General features: G+C 43.7%; 5 protein-coding genes across 5 annotated transcripts; 3 read left to right on the forward strand and 2 right to left on the reverse strand.

Moving 5' to 3' along the window:
- The first annotated feature begins 203 nt into the window (after positions 1 to 203).
- LOC106748244 lies at positions 204 to 5269 on the forward strand. The gene is made up of 5 exons (XM_014626582.1): positions 204 to 327; positions 1816 to 1949; positions 2214 to 2501; positions 4079 to 4364; positions 4438 to 5269. Exons 1-5 carry the CDS (start codon positions 246 to 248, stop codon positions 4635 to 4637), a joined length of 990 nt encoding a protein of 329 aa, XP_014482068.1. The 5' UTR covers positions 204 to 245; the 3' UTR covers positions 4638 to 5269.
- Positions 5270 to 5761: 492 nt separating this feature from the next.
- On the reverse strand, positions 5762 to 8958 carry LOC106748247. The gene is made up of 2 exons (XM_014626584.1): positions 8863 to 8958; positions 5762 to 7165 (listed from the first exon to the last, which is right to left on the reverse strand). The coding sequence occupies exon 2, from the start codon at positions 7034 to 7036 to the stop codon at positions 6173 to 6175; it is 864 nt and encodes a 287-aa protein (XP_014482070.1). The 5' UTR covers positions 7037 to 7165; positions 8863 to 8958; the 3' UTR covers positions 5762 to 6172.
- A 153-nt stretch (positions 8959 to 9111) lies between these two features.
- LOC106748245 (mediator of RNA polymerase II transcription subunit 30) lies at positions 9112 to 12717 on the forward strand. Its single transcript, XM_014626583.1, has 5 exons — positions 9112 to 9214; positions 10274 to 10440; positions 11126 to 11533; positions 12077 to 12333; positions 12441 to 12717. Exons 2-5 carry the CDS (start codon positions 10323 to 10325, stop codon positions 12537 to 12539), a joined length of 882 nt encoding a protein of 293 aa, XP_014482069.1. The 5' UTR covers positions 9112 to 9214; positions 10274 to 10322; the 3' UTR covers positions 12540 to 12717.
- A 29-nt stretch (positions 12718 to 12746) lies between these two features.
- On the reverse strand, positions 12747 to 13781 carry LOC106748248 (gem-associated protein 7-like). Its single transcript, XM_014626585.1, has 2 exons — positions 13554 to 13781; positions 12747 to 12970 (listed from the first exon to the last, which is right to left on the reverse strand). The coding sequence occupies exons 1-2, from the start codon at positions 13678 to 13680 to the stop codon at positions 12783 to 12785; spliced, it is 315 nt and encodes a 104-aa protein (XP_014482071.1). The 5' UTR covers positions 13681 to 13781; the 3' UTR covers positions 12747 to 12782.
- A 1725-nt stretch (positions 13782 to 15506) lies between these two features.
- Positions 15507 to 18169, forward strand: LOC106748154. The gene is made up of 3 exons (XM_014626399.1): positions 15507 to 15642; positions 15752 to 16368; positions 17630 to 18169. Exons 1-3 carry the CDS (start codon positions 15507 to 15509, stop codon positions 18167 to 18169), a joined length of 1293 nt encoding a protein of 430 aa, XP_014481885.1.
- Positions 18170 to 24142: the final 5973 nt, after the last annotated feature.

Genomic DNA, 24142 nt, shown 5'->3' on the forward strand with positions numbered 1-24142 from the left:
GGGAGGGGGAGGGGGAGGGGAGGGGGAAAAATCGTGATAAGTTCCGCTCGTCCGGCACGGTTGCCGAAAGTAAAGGAGGGAACTCGATTTTTTGTCTGGATATTAACGGAACGGAGCGTTCCTGAATATATATCGGCGTTCACCCCCCGAGGGGGCCTCTCCGCAGCATCTCGCAGCCGGAGGGTAGGGGAGCGTACATATAAAGGCGAGAGCCCCGTGCTCCGGGGGCCCAGTACCGTTCAAAGATGCAGGCTGCCGGGACGTTGCGTGGTACCACCAGGGTCATCTCCCTTCTGGTATTGCTGGTATCTCTCATTGGCCGTGCCTGTGAGTAGAAAGGACGAGTCCCGACCTGAGACCGAGAGCCGATAGTGCGACACACGACGATGAACGCGAGTCGCGCGATTTGTGGAGGATCGCAGTGTGCTGTGCAGTGATCGCGATCCGGGATTCTACCATTCAGTGCGCTACCTCGAGGACCCCCTCGTCGCGAATGATAAATCTGAAACACGGAGCATCGCTCGCACACGGAGTCGCTTGCCTAGAACGACCGAATTAAGGAACGTCTCGCTCAGAAGTATCTTCGTCTTTCGGTCACGCGCGAGGATCGATGAATGTTGGGGAATCGAGTCCTCGAGGAGGCGGATGGCGATTCGGTCTCCCGATAACTTCCGCTGGACTTTGCTTTAGTCTAATTAGAGTGTCCTGTGGAAAAAGGTTTCTTTAGATTTTGTTTTTTATTTGTCTGGCTAAAATTTGCCTCACCGAAACAACACGAGATATTGTGCGGTTTGAGTGAGAATTTTATCGTCTCGTTCAGAGAAACCCTGTTATTTGACAGAAAGAACGCTGTTAATTTGAAGCAATATCTTTGGACCGAATAAAATATTATTTGGTTGCAATGAAGATGTAAAATGTAACGAATAATTACTTTATAAGAAAATTATCTTTCGTTTTAAACAAACCTTTTTATTTGAGGTGAAGATACATATTCGTTGAACAGTCTAACGATCGTACTTATTAATCGAGACATTAGTTTCTTTGGAGCATGCCAATGATGAAGCTTGTTCGGATGCGATGGAATTTATGAAATTTGAAGAAATCCTTTTCTCAGTGCAGATGTCCAAAATGAAAGGCCGACATGCGTCGAAGGAGGACACGTTTGAAAATCTATCCGATTCGCGTCATGTTACGACGAAATTTCTGAAAATTGCGCTCGTTTATTTTCTCTCGAAATACTAAATAGAACAGAAAGGCTGATCGGGCGAAAAATATTATATATTTGGGCGCAAAATGTCGGTGAATCGAGTTTATCGAGGAAACAAAGAGATAACGATTGCCCTTTCGACCGTTTCCACCGTACTTTGCTTTTCGATCGAATTCGAATTCGCGACGTGGATATTCCAAAATTAGATATCGAGATGCGTCGAGAAAGAAGGATAAGTTTCGCGATATATCCGTCTCGATATCACTGCGAAATCTTGAAAGATCACACTCACTGTTTACTTTCCCTCGAGACGAGATGAAATAGAAAGACCGATGAGCTCGGCATAAAAGCGATTCAGCGAAATCGCCGGTTGCTACTTGCACACTGCCATCCACACGTGGTGGGATCTAAATCATGCACCTACCGAGCGCTTGATCTAGCTAATGGCCGTGCACGCGATTAAATATCCGCATTGCTATCATAGCCAATAAGCCCGCCGAGTGCGCCGTTTCCAACCGCGCAATCATCCGCATGCGCGTCGAACACGCGCGGTTTTCTCACCGGCCGTTCTCATCTCAGCCTCGTGTTCTCCCGATTCTTTCTTTTAGATTCGCTTCCTCTTCAATATTTACCCAGCATCCCCGGCTACGTTCCGGTTTACATAAGATACGGGGATGAACCGTTGGAGGATATAAATCCCGAGTTGGCCGAAGCTTTCGGGGAGGCGTCGAGTTCGGCTAAGGTACGCTCCGATATCGCGCTTGTTAATGCGAGAAGAACGTCTCTCGGCGAAGGAGAGATATCTTTTTCTCTCAGTGTGGATATTCTAAAGCACAGATCGAGATACGTCGGAGAACGACAGGTTTTCAAATCGATTCGTCTCGTATTGTATATATAAAATTTCTAAAAAATTACGCTCATTCATTACATTCGCGTTTATTCGGAAGCGTGGGAATTTCGACGATTCGCACGGTTGATTTTTATATACTCGACCCGAACTTTGCAGCTAGACCGTACGCTCGCCCACGAGCCTGACAACTTTAAGGATAACGACATCGACGCACTCCTGGAGGAGTCCGCGGAGAAGCACGCTTATCCGCTGCGCATCCGAGCAACGGAGAGCCGCTCGTTCGCCACCGTGAACGATGACGAGCCGGGAAACAAGCCGAAACTTTTGACCATCTATCAGTTGCCCGATGACAACGAGAACAGGCGTAATCGCGGCCGCAGTCGCGGACGCAATCGGAACAGATCCAGGCCGAGACACGCAAATTGGGGACCACCTACACTTAAGGTATGAAACTCGATGAAATAAATTGAGACGATCAGGGAAGCCAGCAAGCGGTGGTTGAAAACGCGTGAAAATAATGGGCGACCGTATGGTTGCTAGAACCGTGTCAAACGAATGTTTCGGCGAAATGTTCCTTTGTAAATTATTACTATGTTAAAAGTGACCCAAGATGGAACCGACGTTTGTTTTCGCTTAATATAATCCTGCCAGCCATACGGTTGTATTTTATTTTTGCACGTTTTTAACCAGCGTTTGTTCCTGTGCACGGAGAGAATATTGTAATGAAAATGATCGCAAAAACTTTCTATGTTGGAACATACCGGAATTATTGTCGAAATTACTACGTGCGTTGTAATCTTTAATGATGTATACATACGCGATATGCATCACTAAAGATTACAACGCAACATAGTAATTCCGATAATAATTCCGGTATATACCGGCATTGCAAACATTTGTAGTAATTTTCTGCAATATTTCCTCCGTGTGAGTCTTCCAGCTCGTCTTAATTAATTTTTAATCTAAGAGCGTTTACTTTGATTTGGTTAATTAAATAAATTAATTAAATCGAACCACACGTTTCTGCGCTGACAGTTCTCAAAAATATTACGAAGGAGAATTCTTGGGATGATTTTATCATTTCTTTTTCAAAGACAAATCTGGGGAAAATAATTTACCAATTTCTCTCTCTCTCTCTCTCTCTCTTTCTCTTTGCGTTAAAGCATATAATTATATAAAATCAGCCCGATGATTCACTACAAGTGACGACTTCATCATGTGGTAATAATACTTTTACCATTAAAAATAAAGATTGCTTCACGTAAAGCGCGCCGCGACAAACAACAACTCGTCAATTCCGAGAAGAGGCATTACTAATTTGAATATATGGCATTTTCGATTTCTGCACATCTATCTCGATTGACGTTCGCGTGTAATCTACAAGGGAGATCTCTGTGAGTCAGCCGGCTCGTCGTTTGTCGTTTCATCGACACGCGGCGTTTAAAGATCCTATCTACCCGGTGATTGAGCCACCTCGTAAGGTGGACTGCCGTGGTGCGTAAACGCATAAACACCTTCAATTTATTCCCGACAAATGCAAGATGATGGCTCTCACGATTGGATAAATCGCTTCATTTCGTCGCGACCTGAAGTTTCCAACAAGTTGAGGAAGAAAATTCAACCGGTTTTACGATTTGCATCCTCAATGTCTAAAATTATGACAGAAACGGCAAACCCCTTCCTATTTGGTATTTGTTATTGTACAAAAGGGCAGCCCTTCGGTGTATTCCAAGCAGATTCGCGTCAAGAAGTTAAAACGATCTGTTAAAAAAAAAAAAAAACAAAGGACAGACTCATAAGACGAATTACAGAAATGTAATGTAAAATAAATAAAACGAAAATAAACAAAAATATAAAATACGTATAGGAGATTTAAAAATATAAAAAATATAAAATAAAATTTAAAGTATAATTGATGCTTAAACGTGGACGCGTAACGCGTTCAAGGAATAATCATGCGCTTTATTTTAACGTAATATATGAAATAAGAAGATTTATACCGTGCGCGAAACATCTTGCAGGTCAGCCCACTGTCCGATGCGGAGAAGGAGGAGCTGGAGAAGCTGGCGATCGAGGTCGAAAAGGAAGAGACCAAGCCAAACGAGCTCTACGCTCCGAGTTCGAAATCGTCCGAATTACCTCACGCGACGGCGCGCAATCGGCACAGGGCGCACAAGTTTGCCGCGCCGATAAAAGTGCAGGATCCGCTCGACGAGAGCTCCTCGTCGGATCTCTCTCAGGAAATTTCTCAGGCGGCGGACCTCCCGGAGCCCTCGCGCAATCGCAACCACGGCAGACCTAGAGCAGGTAAAGAAGATTGCCCGATTAAAGAGTGACGTCTTGTCGAATGTAGATAAAATGTCCTCCATTGATTCGGCAGACAAGAGCAGGGCCGATGCTGCACCCGAAGCTGGTAAACGTGAACGTAAACACGAGCCGCCCGTCAAGGAGCAACGTCCAGCCACGATTTTGTCGAACGTGGATAAAATATCGCCTATCGATTTGCCGGAAAGCGCCGCCGAGAAGGGTGACAAACCAAGGAACACCACGGAGGCGAACGACGAGATCGCGATGGAGTAGACGCGACCCGCCTTTAGTCTAAATTTCTTATAACTTATTTTTCGTAGCGATACAAGGTGCGCGCCAGAGGGATCACCCGCATTTTCCTTCGTCACCGATCGTTCGATGAGTTTTCGATTTTTCTCAGCGAGAAGCTCGCGGGGAGCCGTGGATTCGTGTTGCGACATTCTTGATCTCCGTGTATTAAACAATACAGTTTGAGCTCACCGATTTGAAATTGATTATTCTTTCGCACAGTCACGATAATTAGGAGGCCATCCCATCGGATCATTGGCCGCAGAGAGAAAATTTGGTCTGAATTCGTCGGAAAGCCGGAGAACAGCGTGATTGGTTGTGGATATATTCCGTGTATTAACGAAGAAATAAGGTAGAGAAGCCACGCGAGGGCACTTCCGCGAGAGTTTTAGTTCGTACTATTTATGGTGCGATGACCTGTTTGAGGCGTCGCGCGGAGGATACATATTTTACCGCACAGTGGGCATTTACGGTCTCCTTGGTGGCTGTTACTGCTTCCGTGCTTGTAAAGTTTGTTTGCGCATTGTAAATTATGTTAACGATACGACAAGCATCGTGTAAAGTTACTAGAACGTTTCTAATAAAACGCCGCCGCACATCTCGTGTGTTAACATTTACTCACCGTATTTTATACTTCTTTCTCGTGCCGATCTCTCTTTTATAGTAAGTGCAAAGAAACGCTGTAAAAGTACAGATTGCTACTGACAGTATACGAAAGCCAAGGTTAAGTAATAACTGGTTGATCAGTTAAAAGTTAAGTTAAAATGTTAATAATTTTCGACTTGGTTAATTTAAAATGAGTGAACCTTTTAACTTGAACTAATAATTTAAAATGCGTTAACTTTAAATCATTAATTCGTTTGATATAAGTGAAAATAATTCATCAACATTAAAATCATTGCCCGAGCTGCTTACAAGAAAAAATAAGAAAAATGGAAAATAGCAGATTTTCTTTTCGTCTCTCTGAGCTTCTTTTTCTACAAAACTACTAAGCATGAAAGAGTCGATATTTTGTTTTTATATATAATAGACTATTTTTTTATTATTTCACATATATTTAACTTACAAAAAGGTATTTACGCAAGAAAATATATACGCACATGATTTTGTCTAATTAATTCTTAACTTCGACAAGTTAATTTAATTTCAACCTAACTTTTAATTAAGCTAATTTCTGCTTAGGTAACTTTTAATTTAACCAAGTTCATTTTACAGGCCGATAACTTTCAACTTAACTTAATTAGAATTAGAAATGGGCTTACCTAACCCTGACAAAAGCGAACAGATCGTCCAAAGATGACACAGAAAACAGCGAATTTTTTTCGACGGCGTGAAACATTTATTGAATAACGTTGCTACAATGTTTTTGTGAGTTTTCGCATACTTCCCTCATCTGATCCCACTTGGGTCGATCGATTGTTAATGAATTCGCGCCGTCGGGAGTGTTATTTTCCGACGTATTATAGATTCGCCCGTATCTAATAATTCTTTTATTATCGTTTGCCGCTCGTGCAAATTGTCTACGTCCGATTACGTATTTCGTAGTCCTCGCCGTCAGGTTTCAAAGCTAAGACCACCTCGATGGTACGTGGATTAATCTCGGTGGAAGCGAGGGAAGCGTTATTTAATCTACGAAGCGTATCGTCGTCGACACCGACGTCCAAGTTGTTCCTACGGTCGCGCCGAAATCTCTTGCTGGCGAGAAGGAACACGTTGTTCCCGAGTTTGCACGTGTACGAAGGAACATTCTCGCCTACATCCGTTATGTAAACATCTCCCTTGGCTCGGCAGCGAACGGATCGCTGCTTGATTTCGCCGTTCGCCGCACGATTAGAGACACCATTGGAAGATAACCCGAGAGGTGTGATCGAAGACGTCACTCTCGTATTTTCCACGGTATTCCCCGCGGAATTGTCATCGTCCAGTGAGTATGTAGATTTTCCTCGCGCGTCGATCCCGGTTTCCTTCGAACGTCGAGCGGTGATAACGGGATCCCCTCCGGCCACCCGGACTTTGGCGATCCTCGACAAAGCGGCGATCATGCGCGCATCTCTCTGACAATCCTTGCATCTCAGGAATTGATTTCGATGCTCTTCCTTCTCGGAGGATGCTTCTCTCTCGCGTCGGTGGCCCGTTGCTCCCTGACAGTCCAGGCGGACGGGAGCCTTTTGGATTTTGATTGACGCTTCAATGGTACCACTGGTATCAAGTGACGGTTTGAATGACGGATCCTCTTCTTCACCACTACCGTCGTCCACGCTATCAATCGCGCTACCTGTTGTCCATCGTTGATCTTCGTGACCCTTTGGTAACGTGCGGCTGTACACCGGGATGAAACCCGACACTAGCCCGAAGATAATCGTCAGCCAACGTATCGGCATCATTTCGAGACAGTCAATAGAATCTCACGTGTGCACATCTGAATTGTGTTTGTTGTCAGAAACCAACGTGGTCAAGTACACAGGTTTTACCACGACAGGTTTCAGCGGTTGCGATGTCGCAGGAGGTACTGACTGCGACGGAGAATAAGAAAGTTCGTGTGAACGTACGAACGAATAAGACGCTTGGGGGGATGACAAAGGGGACTTTATGCTTCGTGCCTTGACTTCCTGTGCCCACTGACCTGATCTCCCCCTCGCACGTCGCTCGCGCAACCGTAAGATTGAAAATTCACTCGTATTATTCGGCGAAACATTCCCTTACGGAAAAGTATTACTGCCTGTGATAAATCGGCGAGTAATAAATTACCGTTGCTCAGTAATTTTATTATTCGTACGAGTACGATAACGAAATCAATCTGGGCAACGATCATTCATCACTGGCCAATTTATTATGGGCGATGATATTTTTTTGCAAGGGTTGTCCACTTCGTACAGCTCGGAAAATAAATTTTTTTGTAGCAAGAAGTGAACGACATTGGATAGAAATACGTTTTCCAGGAAGTATTCTTTATTAGGAAGAGAAATATTAATTAACAATGGCATAACTACGAATCAAGTTGTTGAAAGTAACATTTGATAAATGAAAATCTTACAAGAGGATTTATATTTATCGTAGAAGCCAGATTTAATGTATATTTAGATATTTAATGTATATGTTTGCATCTTTATAGTATTTATATATATAATTTATTGGGTGAATAAAATTAAATTGTTTCTATGGGACTACTTTATTCGTGAAAGTTTGATTGTAACAATTTCATTTCCGCGTGTAAACATAAATCAGGGTTACCCAGCCGAAGCGTATTCATCTGATGGTAACTAATGCACGATTTTAACTCATGATAACATTAAATTTAGGAACAATTTTTTAAAGAGAGGAGAAAATGTCTACCAAATAAAGGTAGACTCGAGATTTTCTAAGTTTCAATATAACAAACATATTTAAACATATATTTGCGCACATTATAACTACAAAAAAGATAGATTATGATACTTACTGCATAAATGCGACTTTATCAATAGAAGATAAAGTCATTCGATGTAATACAATATATTTATGTCATACAATAATGGTCGGTGTTGAGAAAAAATTTAACGTCTAAATAATTGATTTAAAAAGTATCGATTGTTACTAATGAAATTTAGCATCAAATTCATTATTGGATTAAAAACTGTAAACACACGCATTAATCTAAGTTGGAAATAACATAAGAATATTATTGATCCTTCGACAAAAAAATTAATTCATTACGTTAGGCCATAGGCCAGTATTCATAATTAAATTTCATATTTAAGATCGTTTTAAGTTTATTTTTAGATGCTTCACAGCCAATGAAACAAGATGCTGTACAGCATCTGAAGATAAACTAGGACGAACTTAGATATAAGATTTGACATAGGTTAAGCTCGTTTTAGGCTAAAAACTCTTTCGTGCTAAAAACGTTATTACATCCTTATTGCTCATTATATGCTAAAGGAAGATAAAACGATACTTTCAACACAAAAACGTACAAAACAAACTTAGCCTGCAGATACGTTCAGAAAACGTGCCATTAGCGTTAAAGCTTCATCCTTATTTTATATTTAATAAGCGATAAAGATCAAATGAATAAGAAAGAGTAAGAAATAGAAAATGAATAAAATAGAATAAGAAAAAGAATGATAGAACAGCTTCAGTACAGATAACACGCTTTCGAACATAACCTATAAATACCGCGTATGATCGACCAGAAACCAAAGTCTGTTCTTAATACGCAGTGCATACTCACGGAGCTTGAAAAGAAACAGATATACAGTTGTAACTTCGTGTGAAAGAAAGAGGGTAATAGAATCAGTGTGAGTCGGCTCGGCTGTAAAGAAGAAGAACAGACCTTCGATGTTCGTACGCGCTGGATCTGCGAGGTTGCGCTTATAGGGGAGCGAGGGGGGTGGGGAAAGAGGAAGAGATGAATGCAAGTGCAGAAAGTGCAGTGCGACCAAGTCCATTGCGTGTGTCCGGCGCGGATGCGCTGTACGATGTCAACAATTCGTTCGTGCAACGTGAGGAGCGCAATTCTTTCTTTTACCGTTCGGTATTGCACACGCACCAAAGAGAAGTGAATTTACCTATGGTCCGTCTGCGTAAGTAAATTCATTACTTTTACAAATACGTTCGGTCAGACTGCGCACGTCATACAGTTTCGATCGTGCGATAAGTCTTGGTTGGTAAAAAGTATGAAAAGAATTATAAATTCAAACTCTCCACGTGATATAACCTTAAAATTAGCTTGTGTAGTGGCGAAGGAACGAACCTCCGCGAATAATCCGCGATTCTACCGATGTGTCGTTCGGTAGAAATAATCAAAATGATTTGACATCACGCTCTTGATCCCTTGTAGCGATATCATTTTTCCAAAACATTTCGATTTTTCGCGAACTGTAAACATCACTCGTGTTCTGAGCGTGTGGTCATGTTGTGATCAGATGATTTGGATAGTTGATGCACGTTCAATAAGACTTCTATCAAATCCCGATTAATTTCCTGCTGGACACAACCACTTTTACCAACTAAAAGTGTGTAAGTGTGCATAAGCGAATGTAATAAGTGAATTATAATGTGAATAAGAGATAAGTAGGAAATATAGCGGCATAAAACAAATATTGAAAACTTTCGGATCGTCATTTATCGCAATTAACATTGTTATATCCATTATATTGCGTTCGTAAGTCAATAAGTTTCATTGTAATTTATACTCGCCTGATTCAATCTCCTTGTAATAATTAAAACCTTAATAAAATGTCAAGAAAAAGGAAGCGGATCTTATTTGAAAGAGATCCTTTCGTTTCATTGTTTCACCTCGTTTAGTGATCTTGAGGAAATCAAAATACGATATAATATATTTTCGATTTTGCTGAGCGCCAACTTAACTAAATACACGTGTCTCACGTTATCCTATTAATTACACACTAACCGGTTAATTGGATGTTCACCAGCGAGAAGATATTAAATATTTTGATAAATGTCTTTTTAATCGATATGCATCTTGAAATCTTCTCATCGATAAAAATTCAGTTATGAATATTTATTTGAGATATCGCCTTGAATATTTACATCCGAAGACATGTAGACAGGATGTGTGTGTGTGTGTGTGTCTGTGTGGATAGATTTCAGAAATTTATCTTGGCTGATTTCTGTTCTAGCGGGTAAACAATTCAATCGATGATCGTTATTTTCATCAAATAAAGTGACATGGCTGGACAACAACATCCTTTCTTGTCCGGGTTTCCCAATGTACAGCAGACCGCTTTACGTACACAGTTTGGCGGCGGACAGATGGTTTCTGGTTTAATGGGACCGCAGCAAGGAAGTAAGCCTGTAACAATTTTATTCTAATTATAATATATATGTACATATATTTGATAATTGTATATCTTTCAACGACGTAGTCTCGCGTGTCGTAAGTAAGTACTTCGCACATCAGTGTTTACTTGATAAATGTTGACTCAAGGCAGCCTTTATTGTCCTCTATTTGATATCCCGAGACGGTTGTAGGTCTGGCTAGCTGTCGGACAGATATTAGTATTCGGAGAATAATAGCATGTACCTGATGTTAAAGCGTAGTAACAGTATACTTACTTTATACTGAGAACTGAGAAAATAGTAATGACATATGAAGAATCATGGACGACGACGAGGTTCTCAGCGATAAAAACGAAACACTTTCTTCTTCTCTTCCTTCTCCTTCGAACGACACTTCGCACAAGAAAGATGGTACATCGAAGCCTTCGTTAGACGGGCCGGATAATTTTGAGTATCAGTTTTCATTAAATTGTTATAAGAATGATATTACTAATAGTTCAAATTACTCGGTGAATTTATATTTGGGACGCGTCGTTATACGTCAGTTAATCGTTCGAAAGGCAGCGGGGATCAACATTTCTGGCCGATATTTGTATCGGCGTGATGTCCGATGGCGCGCGTGCTCTATAAAATGGGCCGAGCAAAGTTTCGGGAGCGATTAGTTGAAGTGAAACGAAACATTTCTGTCGCAGACATAGTGAATCCTCAGCAATTCGGCGTGGGAGTAGGCGTTGGAGTGGGCGTCGGTAACGTCGGCTCGAACGCAATGGGGATGCCCAGCTCTCAGCAAGTCTTGGCGCAGCAGCAGCAACAACAGCAGTCCATCGCGATGCAACAGCAGATGCAACAGATACAGCAGCAACAGTTGCAGCTGCAGCATCAACAGCAGGCCGCGATGGTTCAACAGAACAGCCAAGCCGGCAATCAAGCCACAACACCGCAGACTCCAGTCCCACCTACTCAACCGCCGCCGCAGCCGCAGCAAAATAAGGAATTCAACACCGCCAGTCTGTGCAGATTCGGGCAGGAGACGGTCCAGGAAATCGTCAGCCGTACCTTAGAACTCTTCCAAACCCTTAAAGTCGTGCAACCACCTAATGGTATCTTTCCGTAATACAACAGTGGCAACATACTATTTATTTTTATTTTTATTTATTTATTTATTTTTTTAAGGAATACCCCGATGGAAATATTTTTCCCGAGATACTCTCGCAATTGGCGCAATTTCATTAATATACGCAGTTTTCAGTTTAATTCAGTAAATTTCCTGATATCTAATATTTCAGAATGTTTTCCATTACTTTTCAGCATTATATTTTAATTTATATTCTATTTCACTGCGTTACCGTCGAACACCATGACGAAAATTATGATTTATCTTGATGTAATTATTATTATATATTTCGGTAAGTTTTCCGTGACTTTCATCAAGTTCAAAGTATACCAGTACTCGAATACAAGGAAAGTTTAAGTTATACCGCTAAAATTTACTGAATTTAACTGAAAATTGCGCGCATCGACGGAATGATGATGACGAAATGAGGCTAGTTGGGAGAGAATTTCAGTGAAATTTTCAGCACGATGTTTCCCATCGGGGTAGATTCACTTGATATTGTCAGATATTTATTTTCACAAATTCACAGGTACAGCACAAGGGGCGAATATGGCGAATGAGAAGAAGACTAAGGTCCACGAGCAACTGAGGATGTTAAAAATGCTATTTAAACGTTTAAGACTGATATACGAGAAATGTAACGAGAACTGTCAGTTACAAGGTATGGAGTACACACATATAGAAAGTTTGATCCCGTTGAAGGAAGAGTGGGATATGAAGTCGGACGAGAAGAAAACATCGGAAGCTTATAGGCTTGCTTGCGAAGAGAGCAAAGAAATCATGGAGGTAAGAGCGCCGAGACTGTTGCAAATATATGGTTAACGCGTGTCGTTGTCACATTGAATGTCAAATAAAAGCAAATATTTTGTTGTTTTTTTTTCTCTCCTTTTCAGCAAGTAATATTGAAAAATAGGCATCTTAAGGAGATAATCGACCACCTAAGACGTATTATCTCCGAGATAAACACGATGCTGAGTATGCGGCGATCTTAGAAACTACCAAATGTACCTCGAATCCAGTTTAGCGTAAGAGCGTCTCGCAGAATCACTCGGCATATTCAAGATGTCCTGGATATCTCGGGACGTACTCAGGATGTCTCGCGCTGTCTGAGAATTATTTCTGTAAATGGATATTAGATATGTTTCCGAAAGTAAAACTAATTGAATAAGATATCTGGTAAATCACTTCATAATATATACCTATTTATTTTCGCTCGTTGTTCTTGCTCCACCTTCTTACTGATCGACACTTATATCGCCGATGTTTAAGTGGATGACGTCGCTGCCTCGCAGGATGGCCTCCGGTACCTTTCCAATCGGCGTTTCCAGATTTCTCACGAAGATCTCGGAAAATCCCACATCGCAACCTCTGAACTCACCCGACACGCGTGTGTTCTCGTGCAAATGAAATTCCGCCTGCTTGCCTGTAATGTCGGGATATTCGAATCATCGGCCAGTGACGATTAATGCGAAAACAATAATTAATTAACGAGTGGCTCGACAAATAAGTACAATAAAGAGAAAAACGGTGGACTTGGAGTTTAATTTAAATTATCGGCGCCTATTAAACGTATATCGGTGCGCATTGCCGAGAAATATTTATCATATAGGCAACAATAATTGGAACTTTTGATCGCAGCGCTCGCTATAAAGCCGGTGAACGACTGGCGCCATATTTGGGCGGTTTTCAAGAAAACATCTAGGCATTAAAACTTCAATATTGTAAATATTGTTTATCAGGCGTCATAATGCTTTAACATTACAATTAGGGTTACTCGTACGATTAGCGAGGTTAAAACGTCGTAGGAACAACATGTTAGAACATGTTAGAACAAATATGGCGCCAGTCGTAGGAACAACATGTTCTAATATGTTCACTAATAGATACCACGCTTGGTACTCGTTTCATCGGTATGTGAACGAGAGTAGCAATTCGAATTTGTCGGATTGTTTGATTAAAATAAAGAGACGATGCGTACGCAAAGATCAAACGAAACCTCTTCTTACCGACAATGCCAGTGACGACACGTAGGAATCGTTCGCGCAAAAACGCGCGGGCCTGCTGCTTCTCGGGAGACGCGAATCCCAAATTGGCCGCGCCGGAAACCACGTCGACTTCCTCCCGCTGGATCATCTTCTGTCGCGAGGACTTCTCAGACTGGCACAACCGAGGTTCAGCTCACGGCGCAGCCAGCGGCAAGTTTGCGCGCGCAGCGAAGATGGACGTTGCCGCCATATTTGAAGTTTCGAGTTGAATTGGGTCGATAATCGCGTTTGAACTGGGTCGATAATCGCGTTTGAATTGGGTCGATAATCGCAGTAGTGCGATTCGAGGCTGCGTAATCATACGAAAGTCGTTTCATCGGTGAACCGAAAGCTTCGCTTAACTTATTTGTATTGTTAATATTTTAAATACATAGAGGAGAAAGTGGTATCTTATGTGTTGTAAAAAATTAACTGGGTATCCATGTAGGAAATACATATGGAATCCCATGACTGCCTTTGAATTTGCGCGAAAAATCTCAAATTCTAAGCGGGAATTTTCGCAAACCATGTGGATCCCTATATGAATTTCCGCACACCGTGTGGATTCCTATACAGATTTTTATTATTCTAAGTGGACTCACATGAGTTCCTACGGACTTTTGTGGGAATCCACTTGGAAATTTTCTACAAGATCATAACCATTGTAGGAAATATGGTCCCCTTTAATATCTCCGTTATTAAACAACGAATTCTAGTGATCCTTCCGACAGTCTCTGTTTACCTTCTGACAAATAAGTATCTGCAAGTCACTGCGTTAAAAATTCATGGTTACATTCATTGTTCTTCCTTCTAAGAGTTTATTTTGGAAAAAATATATACATTTATAATAAAACGCCGTGCTTTCTTTCCTTCTCGACTCACTATGCGGTGTCGCCACATATTTATAAATAAAGCCCTAAATAATAAGTATCTCATAACTTTGAGTCTAGAATCGATTGGCCGACACATTGACAGATCGTAATCGTAAAATGTTCAATCTAAAATGTCGCTTGTTAACAAAGTTATTGTACAAAATGTAAACGGGGACCGTGATACCGCCTTCTCCTCCGATATATCGGAAAACAGGAAAGTGAAAACTGTGTTTGAGCGCAAGTAGCACAATGTGTAGGGCGTACATTCTATATGGGTCCGTTGAAAGTCACCGTAAAAGTATTCCTGAAATGTGACGCACATCAGTGACAAAAGAGTGCGTCACAATTCATATTTCAAAAGAGCCAAAGTCGCAAGTCATCTCAGAGATATTGTTGAAATTCCCTCCCAGGGAAAGCCGCGATGCATAATGTCGAGAAAACGGAGTCTATTGTTCATACCGCCGATAGTGTTTTACGCTCGATGCAAATTTCAGTGCAAAACTCCAGACGTTAATTTAAAACGTGAAATTTCCACATCTACGAGTAGATCGGCGCGTGCCATAAAGCGAGTGACAAAGACGATAGAAGCGAATCAACGTGTTTCCGTTGCGGTGTACACGATTTTGGAGAAAAAAAAATGATAGAATTCGAGTTACGAATTCGTGAATGATAGAGCGATTACGAATGATAGAATTCGGATTACGAATTCGAGAATGACAGAACGATTACGAGTGATTGAAATTCGAGCGAACGAAGTTACGTGACGCGAACTTACCGGCTCTTTCGGCTGATGCACGGCCATCGTTGCAATTTGCATGAATGCTTTACTGTATCAACTTTCGCGTATTATTCGCCGGACTCGGCCAGAAATCTCTCCTGCTACGAAAGTTTCGAAAGCATTCGGACACGTACAGAATAAAGTAATCTCGGATCGTCGATAGCCCACATTTCCTACGCGAGACGCAGTTGCGCGACTAGGAAGGAAGCTTGAATCGATGTAATTACCATACTTATTACGATATCGGGCCGAGCACACTTTCTCGAGAGAGGCGACGGATGAAACATGGGGGCGACCCGCACCTTTTTTAATTTCGTCCAAGAGCGTGGCGCGGTGTCACCTCATTTTCGTTCCGATCACGACGCGGTAACGATGGGCACCCTCATCGTCGTCCTAATAGCCGTCGCCGTGCATTGCAGTGGTAAACAACCGCTCGACATCCGAGCGACATTTCCGCATCGGTTTGCCCGGCGAAGGACCCCCGACACCTTCGACTGTTCCTTCGATTCCGACGACTGTTCTTGTTGCAGAGACGCGTTGCGACACACCACCGGCCGCGATCATCGTCCAGCCCGCTGACAGAGGCTTCTCGATGGGGCCGACGAACGACAGTCACGTGACCGACGAGGGATTTTCCCCGAGGAGCCCGAGTAAGCTGACGAAGATACAGAAGGAGTCGAGGACGAGCCTGGAGGCGAGCAACGAAGTGAACAGGAGGAAGGCGCGATTGTTAGGAGGCCTCGCTTTCCTAGCCGGCCTCAGTTTCGGCGGATTGGCTACTGCGGCGTCTTCCACCGTGAAGACCATCGCCAAGATGCCGCAGGCGTCCTTCATCTTGAATCTAGGACCTTCGAAGGCCTCGCCTTACTTCGCCGCCTATTACACCCCTTACTCCTTCCTACCTTACCCGCTCCTTTATCACGGCCCGTTCGCCTCGTCGACGGCCGATCCCTCGAAGCCCCAAGTGTCGCATCACGACGCATCGCCGCCGCAGGTGATCAGCGTGTCCGTCAACAGAGAGCCGACGACGGAGGATTTCGCGGAGAAGAACGACGAGTACGAGGAGAAGGATCCCGACGACGATAAGAGCGCGGACGGGGCTGAGGATCGGCCGGAATTGCGGGCCGATCGGAACGCGGAAGAGAAGGTAAGGATTTAATAGATCCCGCGGCTCGCCGCGCTGAGCAAATAGAAATCAGAGCAGAAAGCCACGCGACGGTTTTATCTGAAGCATCTCTCTCGGCCGGTGTGTTCCTCGAGACAAGCGCTTTCTCGAAAGAGCCGAAAATACAGGCCGATCGGCCGCGCGATCGAATTCGGATTAATCGCGCGGGAAAAGGCGCGACTTCCGTTAATGCGAAAATAATGTCTCACTCGTGCGTCGTCGGGCGCCGTCTCGCCGCTCGCGTGGTAACACGGTAACATAGTCGGGCGACAGGTGTTTCGCGCGCGACAGGTAATTAAGACTTCCTCCCGTGGCTGTCTGCGCTTTTCCGACGCGCCTCCGCCCGGCTATTTCGTTTTCCGCGCTCTCACTCGCAGCCGCTCGTCTTATTTGCCTTCCCGGTCGCCCCTGTTAAATGTGCGCGCGCGACAAGATAACGCGTCTTCCACCGAGCACACACACACACACACACACACTCGTCGAATCACTAATCGCACAGCCCGCCATTTCGATTTATACACGGAGAAAAGGTTTCTTCGGATTTAGTATTTCTATGTATTCGACTAAAATTCGCTTCATAGAAAGAACATGTACGAAATATCGGTTTGTTTGAGTAAAACTTTTTCATCGTCCCGTTCAGGAAAACTCTATTATTTGACCGGAAGAACGCTGCTGTTTGAAATAATATCTTTTAACCGAGCGAAATATGATTTGGTTTACGATAAATATATGTAAAATGAGACGAATAATTTCTTCGTAAGAAAATTGTCTTTCGTTTCGAATTTTTTCGTCAGATTTAAGATGAAGGCACAGATTCGTTTGAAAAGTCTAACATAGTCGTGCTCGTTAATCGAAACGATAGTTTCTTTGGCGCCAATGGTGGAAATTTGTTTGGATGCAGTGAAATTGATGAAATTCGAGGAGATCTCTTTCTCAGCGTGCCGTATTTCATCGCATTATCGCGAACGAAGGTTCCGCGCTCTCCTGCGTTTCTTCCTCGAAGCGCATCGAGCTTCGACAGAACGAACGAGCGATTCTCAAGGTACTACGTAATTCGTACCTAACATTTTTCCACGCACACGGGAGTTGGGGATCTCCGTCGCGCCCGTGAAAATTTATCAACGCTCTATAAATAATCCAAAGCGCTTTCTCCCGAGGAAGCGAAATCTGCTTTGTTCGCTCGCTCCGATGGTGACGTATCGCGCGTTACATCGTGACCGTTGACCGATCCTGTCGCCGTCAGGTGGTGATACGTGGCTGTAAGGAGGGTCAGAGGAAGCACGACAGTTTCTCCAAAGGATCGGCCAAGGAGCGTGAAGATCTCCAAGTGGATGCCGACCACTCGGCGGCAGCCTTGAAAGCTACGAACATGACTGCCGACGCGAATCAGACCGTGACAAGAGATAGAACTACGACACCAAGACCACATTATTACGTCCCTAAACCGACGCAACCTCCGACGAACATCGGTCATCACGCCGAACGTCCGCACTTTTCAGGATATTATGGCGGATACTCGCAGGATCTGAGCCACGTGGACCTTACGTCAGGCTCGGCCGAGTACCACGTTCCGGATCACGGCCCGATCAATTACAATTTGCCGTACGAGCAGTCCGCTAACTTTTATCGCGATGACGCGTACTCGAGTCATCGCGTCAACCCGTACTTCCCCGGGTCCTTCTCGTCAGACCAAATAAACGGCTACGTGGGCACGGACTTTGGCCCGGTGTACCCTTCGGAGTATCATCCGCCATATGGCGGTGGCTTCAAGCCCGTAAAGTAGGTCTTACATGTTACATGCCTATCGAACTGTGTGTACGTAGCATACGTACGTTAATTTTTATAAGTCGTTAGTTTTTATAAGTGCCTGGTGAATTCTACTATCTCTAATTCATTCTACATTCTACACTCTACGTTCCGATTCATTGCGTCCTCGTCAGTTTGAAAAGTTGCTTCTTAGTTTAACGAAAATATATAGGATGTATTCTATTCTTTCTACAAAAATTATACACGATCTTTTTTAAATAAACTGTTTGTCGTATTGTTAAAAATTAATAACTATTTATCGTGCTTTGTAATTAGAATTAGAATAAATGCAACTCGGACTCATTATTCCACCGGAAAAACTTATCTGAAGTTAACGAAAAGTGTCTCGATAATCATCAGATGAGTAATGACGAAGCTCTTCCCGCCGATAATAGCTATGAATCAATTTTTTCCAAGTAGTTAAAAATACCTCTATTGTTTCTCATCAAATATCCTTTCTTCTTGATAATACCAAACCTCGTACTGATTCGACCGATTGTTCACATTATCGTCAAGCTCGGGGCGATCGTACGAATTTGTAAATTTTGGTATCGAACACAGGCTATGACCTACGTTTCAGTCGTGCTTAAATCCGTAACTGACAACACTGTGGAAGACAATTGCGGGACATACGAAAGCTGTTTCACTACGAGAATGTTGCTTCAACACACACACGCACGCGCATAAGACAATTGTGTGTGACGTTATTTTCTCTTTCTTTTTTTTTCTTCTCATCAAGGGTATACTCGGACCCTCGAACCAATGTGTTTTGTGTGTGTGTGTGTGTGTGTGTGTGACAAGAGCGTCTATATGTGCATGTGGCTTCTTGTTTGGACAATTGCCCGACGAGCTGTACAGTTGCCCAGGGCTGATTTTGTGCAAACCGATCAATAAGGCGGAAATCCACTAATGGTATCCGGGGCTCGTTGATCGGCGCGGCCAGTACGACGACGACAACAAGCACAATCGAAAATAAGCGTCGGATAATAAATAAATGACCGTTCCGTCAGAGCCGTCCAATTGGACGTAGCCGTTCGCAAGGAAGAAACCTGTTTTATTTTCGGACGAGTTTGGAGGGCTGGGCTCCTCGTCTATTTCGAGAAGGCCGCCACTGCGGTATTGTGTCTCTAAAGACGCTGGTACTTTGCAGCTTTCGCGCGTAATTTTTCAGCTGGCGGATTTTCGTCGTCTAAATCGGACAACGACGTTTGAATCGCAGGCGAAGGGGGACCTCAATTGCATGGGAAGGACGTGTGCTGACACGAAGCACAGCGGGACGGGGCCTTCCAAAATTCCAAATTGCGACTAATGCGACAAAAAGAATTGAACGTATTTCCTAAACTACGCATAATCTAATTGTTCATGCTGCGCTTTAATTAAAATAAGCACGTTCATTTCGTACTTATGTTGAAACGTGAACGTGAACGTTATTGAATTGTATATACCTTTCATACACATCTGTGTTTCCTTATTGAATATTTCAAGTTATATTGCACATAAAGAAGAATACAATTTCATTGTTATCGTAATACTATCCTTGAATTTGCGGAATATACAATTAAAATTGGTTTATTTCAATGAACAATTTAAACAATATCTCTCTCAAACTTTGTTTAGGTCAAATTTTTACGTTTAAGTCAAACTGAAAGTTGCGTTATTACATGCTACGTTATCGAAAAGAACCTACGTATATATAGAATAAATAAATTTATTCTTCCTATCTATCGAGTCAAGCCAAGAAGATGTTATGTTTGAACACACAAGAATATTTATTGCTCATTCTCAAAATATACACGGAGACTGTGAATATTAAAAAAAAAAAAGTAGTAAACTCGTTCCACTATCGACTTCGTGTCCCAACTTAAGGCGACTTCGTGTCTCAAGTTACAGGCGCCGTTTATCAGAAATATTTGTATTTCGCGTAAAATCACCAGACATCATGCGACTAACGTGGAATAATCGTGCAAAAAAATTCTTAAAAACATATTATAAGAGAGATAAAAATAAAAATATGCAGGATACAGATTTGTATCCCGATACATGGAAACATAGAAACAGTCCTTGGGAAAAATGCGAAAAATTCATAGAAAAGACGTAGGTGCTAATATGTGGGTACAAATGTATGAATATTTAGTCGTCGTCGTCATTGTTTTCGCTTTTCACAGACGCGCGCGATCAACGATCGCGATCACAGAAGAAGTCGCGCGCTCGCGCTCACGTTCTTCGATCAATCCGCGAAACACGGGGGGGGGGGGGGTTTATGGGCGAGGGGGNTGGGTCGAACTCGCGAAACTCCAACACACACACCGCGATTACGGTAATTTCCCTCGATCGTTACACCCTCGGCGTGAGGCGTGCGAATCTGCGATGTGCGGAATGGCATGTCGCGCACGACAACTCGTCGTTCGCGCGAATGTCGCGGTTGAGCCGACAGAAAACGCGGCATATTGCGTGCGCGATTGTGCAATAAACACCGGTAGGAAATGATCGACTTCCTTCGCGGAAGTGCTAAGTTTCCTTTAAAAACGGCGATACGATCGACTGCCACGTGGCCGGCTAATTTAATGTCCATTTCTCCGCGCGGAGAACGCGTAAATAATTCCGTTTCGGAGCACATGGCTCGCGCGTGTACGAGCTCCGCTCGTGACGATATCCGCAACACGTTCTCTCTAACGAGCTCTGCTGTGCGAGAACGATCGGACAGGTTCCGTTGCTACTTGACGTTCATCAACGCACCGACGACCGCTTCCGAACGTTCGGACGAACGTCGAACGCGACGTACGCGAGACGCCGGTGTTATTTTAAAGACCGGCCGCCGATCGATCGCCATGTACGTATCTACGAAATCGGACTAGATCGGGTCTCTTTAAATCTAAATATATACCGGGTGTCAGGGTTGAACGCCCTGGGATTTCCGGTCCTTAGCGTGTGCACTTCTCGCTCTTCTCCCCCTGCCCCCCCCCCTCTCCCGGGCCGGTCTTTTTTTATTTTTCATTCGAGCACTCACGTCTCCTCGTATCCCGTTCACCTTCCCTCTTTCTGCCTCCGGCGACCTCGTTTTTTTTTTTCCACGCGAAACCCAATAGCCCTGTGTATCCTCTAGGACACTCCAGGACTATTTCCTGCGAGTATGCGTCGCTCGAGCCGGATGGGAAACCGCAAATGCAGAGCCCCATGCATACCGCCTTCCAATGGCACTGTATGCGGCGTGTGCGTCCTGCGCAAAATGAGAGTGCACAATTTTTTATTCATGCCGTAGAACATTTCGACGGATGTTTCTTTTTTTTTTGTTTTTATTTTGCCCAACGCAGACATCTCGTATAATTGTGCCTCGCCACGATGAAATCGTACGCGCATTTACGTACGGACGAAAGAGAAAGAAGTCCTTTACGCATTTTACAAGCGGCCGTGCAAATTTTCAAGTTACTTCATTCAAGAGACCTCTATACATAGACATTTTCAGTAATAACTCTGTAATAACTCAACATTCTTCGTGATTTGCAAAACGGTAAAGAACTTTTTATCTACCCAAAACTACGAGTATACGACAGATGTTCTATTTAGCGATAGACACCTTGTATAACTTGAGTATCTCCTAGACTGTAGAATTACTCTCGCAAAGGTACACCCGGCGAACACTACCTGGCGGTACCGCAACGTCAATGTTACTGAATTTTCCACTGAAAAATATAAACGCAACGTAACACGTTGCGTGTCGCGCAACATTTACATCGCCGAGCGGGGAATGATAACATGGACGTTACGTTGTTGATAATTGGTGGGTTTGCCGGATACGATTGAAATCGGAGAAGCCGCTCGCGTAGAAGCGTGTTCCCGCTCAGGTCGCGCCGCCTAATGAGCAATTACGAGCCACCGGGTGAAGGCGAATCGTGACGTTGCGTGCGACGGAGGTGACAACTTCGTCGTCGGGCCGTTCCTCGGGACTTTTTCGTCGGATCATCGGGCTATTGTTCGCGAGACCCGCTCCTTATACTCGTCGGGCACGTCGCAAAATGTGCAGGCCAGTAAAATATCGCCGGCTCGCGCGCGCTCGCCGAGCTCTCTCGGTACGCACGTGCGTGCACACAGAAGCGAAACGGTTCGTTCGGTGTGGTAAATGCACCACGGTCGGATAAGAACCCTGGCCTCGTATATAGGGGACGACAGAGGAGAGACAGCTGTGGGGCAGCTGGCAGCGCGTGCCACAAACCTATGGGGTCTCTCTCTCTCTCTCTCTCTCTTTTTCTCTCCTCTCTCCTCGAACTCGCGTACTACGATGATATCCTATATACCGTGGCACGTAACTAACGGCAGGTTTCGAACAATACGACGTTCCGCAGCGTCTATCCTTGGTATCAAAGGGAACGAGTAGCTGCCGAACGAGTGTGGCCGCGAATTATCACCGCCTGACTGCTCCCGCCGCCGAGAGAGCAATAAGATTGTTTACGATTATATTTCCGATCGTTCGCACACGGTGTTTTTGCGCGCGAGAAGAGCAGAATTAGGGACAGAGAGAACAAAGAGATGGATGTAGGAGGTATCGTTAATGATGAATGATGTCGACGTGATGATTTACAAGCCGTCGAAGCGCGCGAAATCGCGGGAATATCACGAGGAAAATGCGGGGAAAAAATTATCAAAGCTAATATTGATGCAAAAAATAATGTTGCCCCGGGAAATTGCGAAAAAGGTACGATAATATCCGTCGATCCGCCAATGTTGTCGGAACTCGTGGTTCTACGGGAATATTTATAGGCAAATATTTCGAGAAGGGACGTTTATCATTCTGTTACAGATATTTCGAAGAAACTTGGCGTTAAGTGAAGAAGGAAAGGAAAAGGGAAAAAAGAAGAAGAAGAATGGAAGTTGAGAAAATGTTGCGGTCGTTGCCTCACGGGAGAGGAGATTTTCATAAATACGTAAACGCACAGGTCTCGCTCTCTATTGATGAGAGGTAAGCCCGGCTAAGCTACGGGGAACAATGCGGTAACTCACGCTGAGCTTCCTATTGACCATGCGGCGCGGGCTGTATTTGAGAGCCTGACCGAACTCAGGTAAGGCGAGCTTAAGGCTAATTACGGGTGATAAATTCTATTGTTTTCCTATTCGTGCTTTCTATTATTTCCTTGTATATTCCATTTGTCACCCGAGCGACGGAAGACGGTCGGCTTGTCGATTGTCACGCTGACAGATTTGTTTCTAAGAGATTTCGCGTTTAGAATTACGTATATCCGCAAAAGTACACGAAGCTGCTGCCGGTCGCTGCGTTCAATGAGATCCTTGTTGACATGTAATTTTAAAGCGACGCGGCACGTTGAACCGCCTTCATTCCGCGGAGAATATCCGTTCACTTCCGGCCTGTGTCTAGGATTCGAATATTTGAGCCGCGCGTGCAAGGCGGCCGAAAAGGTGCGGCGCACTTTCCTCGGGAGTTTTTCACCGGCGCGAAAAAGAAAAGATCAGCGAGTTGAAAGCTTTCGGGGGAGCGGCTCGGACGGGCGAACATCTGCCGTCGTCTGTAACGATAATAATTCGAACAGCTGATGCTCCTCCGACGGACCACCGCCTCGCCGCGGATCCTGCAGGATCTCTTTGTTACCCGGCTTGTAAGATGAATTCTTGTGAGACAGAAAAGAAAGCTGTCTCACGAACGCTTCGCTGCGATCAACTTTCTCTCTCTTTCTCCCTCTCTCTCTCTCTCTCTCTTTTTCTTTCTCTCTCGCGACGGTTGTTTCAGCAATAAATTTTGTTGCCAACAACATGCGTGTCTCGTCGGAGAATGTTTTTAATACGAGTATATTTATGGTAAAGAAGTTTTGTGTTAAAAGTGGCCGGCTAAAATCTTCTGTCACTTTAACACGGGGAGTAGGTTCAAAAATAATTGTTCAATTGACGTATTTATCTTGTTAAGATAATACAGAAGTAGACCGTTTTTAACGCGAAATTTTTT

Source organism: Dinoponera quadriceps, unplaced genomic scaffold, assembly GCF_001313825.1.
Source record: "Dinoponera quadriceps isolate SergipeBrazil2010 unplaced genomic scaffold, ASM131382v1 scaffold2600, whole genome shotgun sequence".
Lineage (NCBI taxonomy): Eukaryota > Metazoa > Arthropoda > Insecta > Hymenoptera > Formicidae > Dinoponera > Dinoponera quadriceps.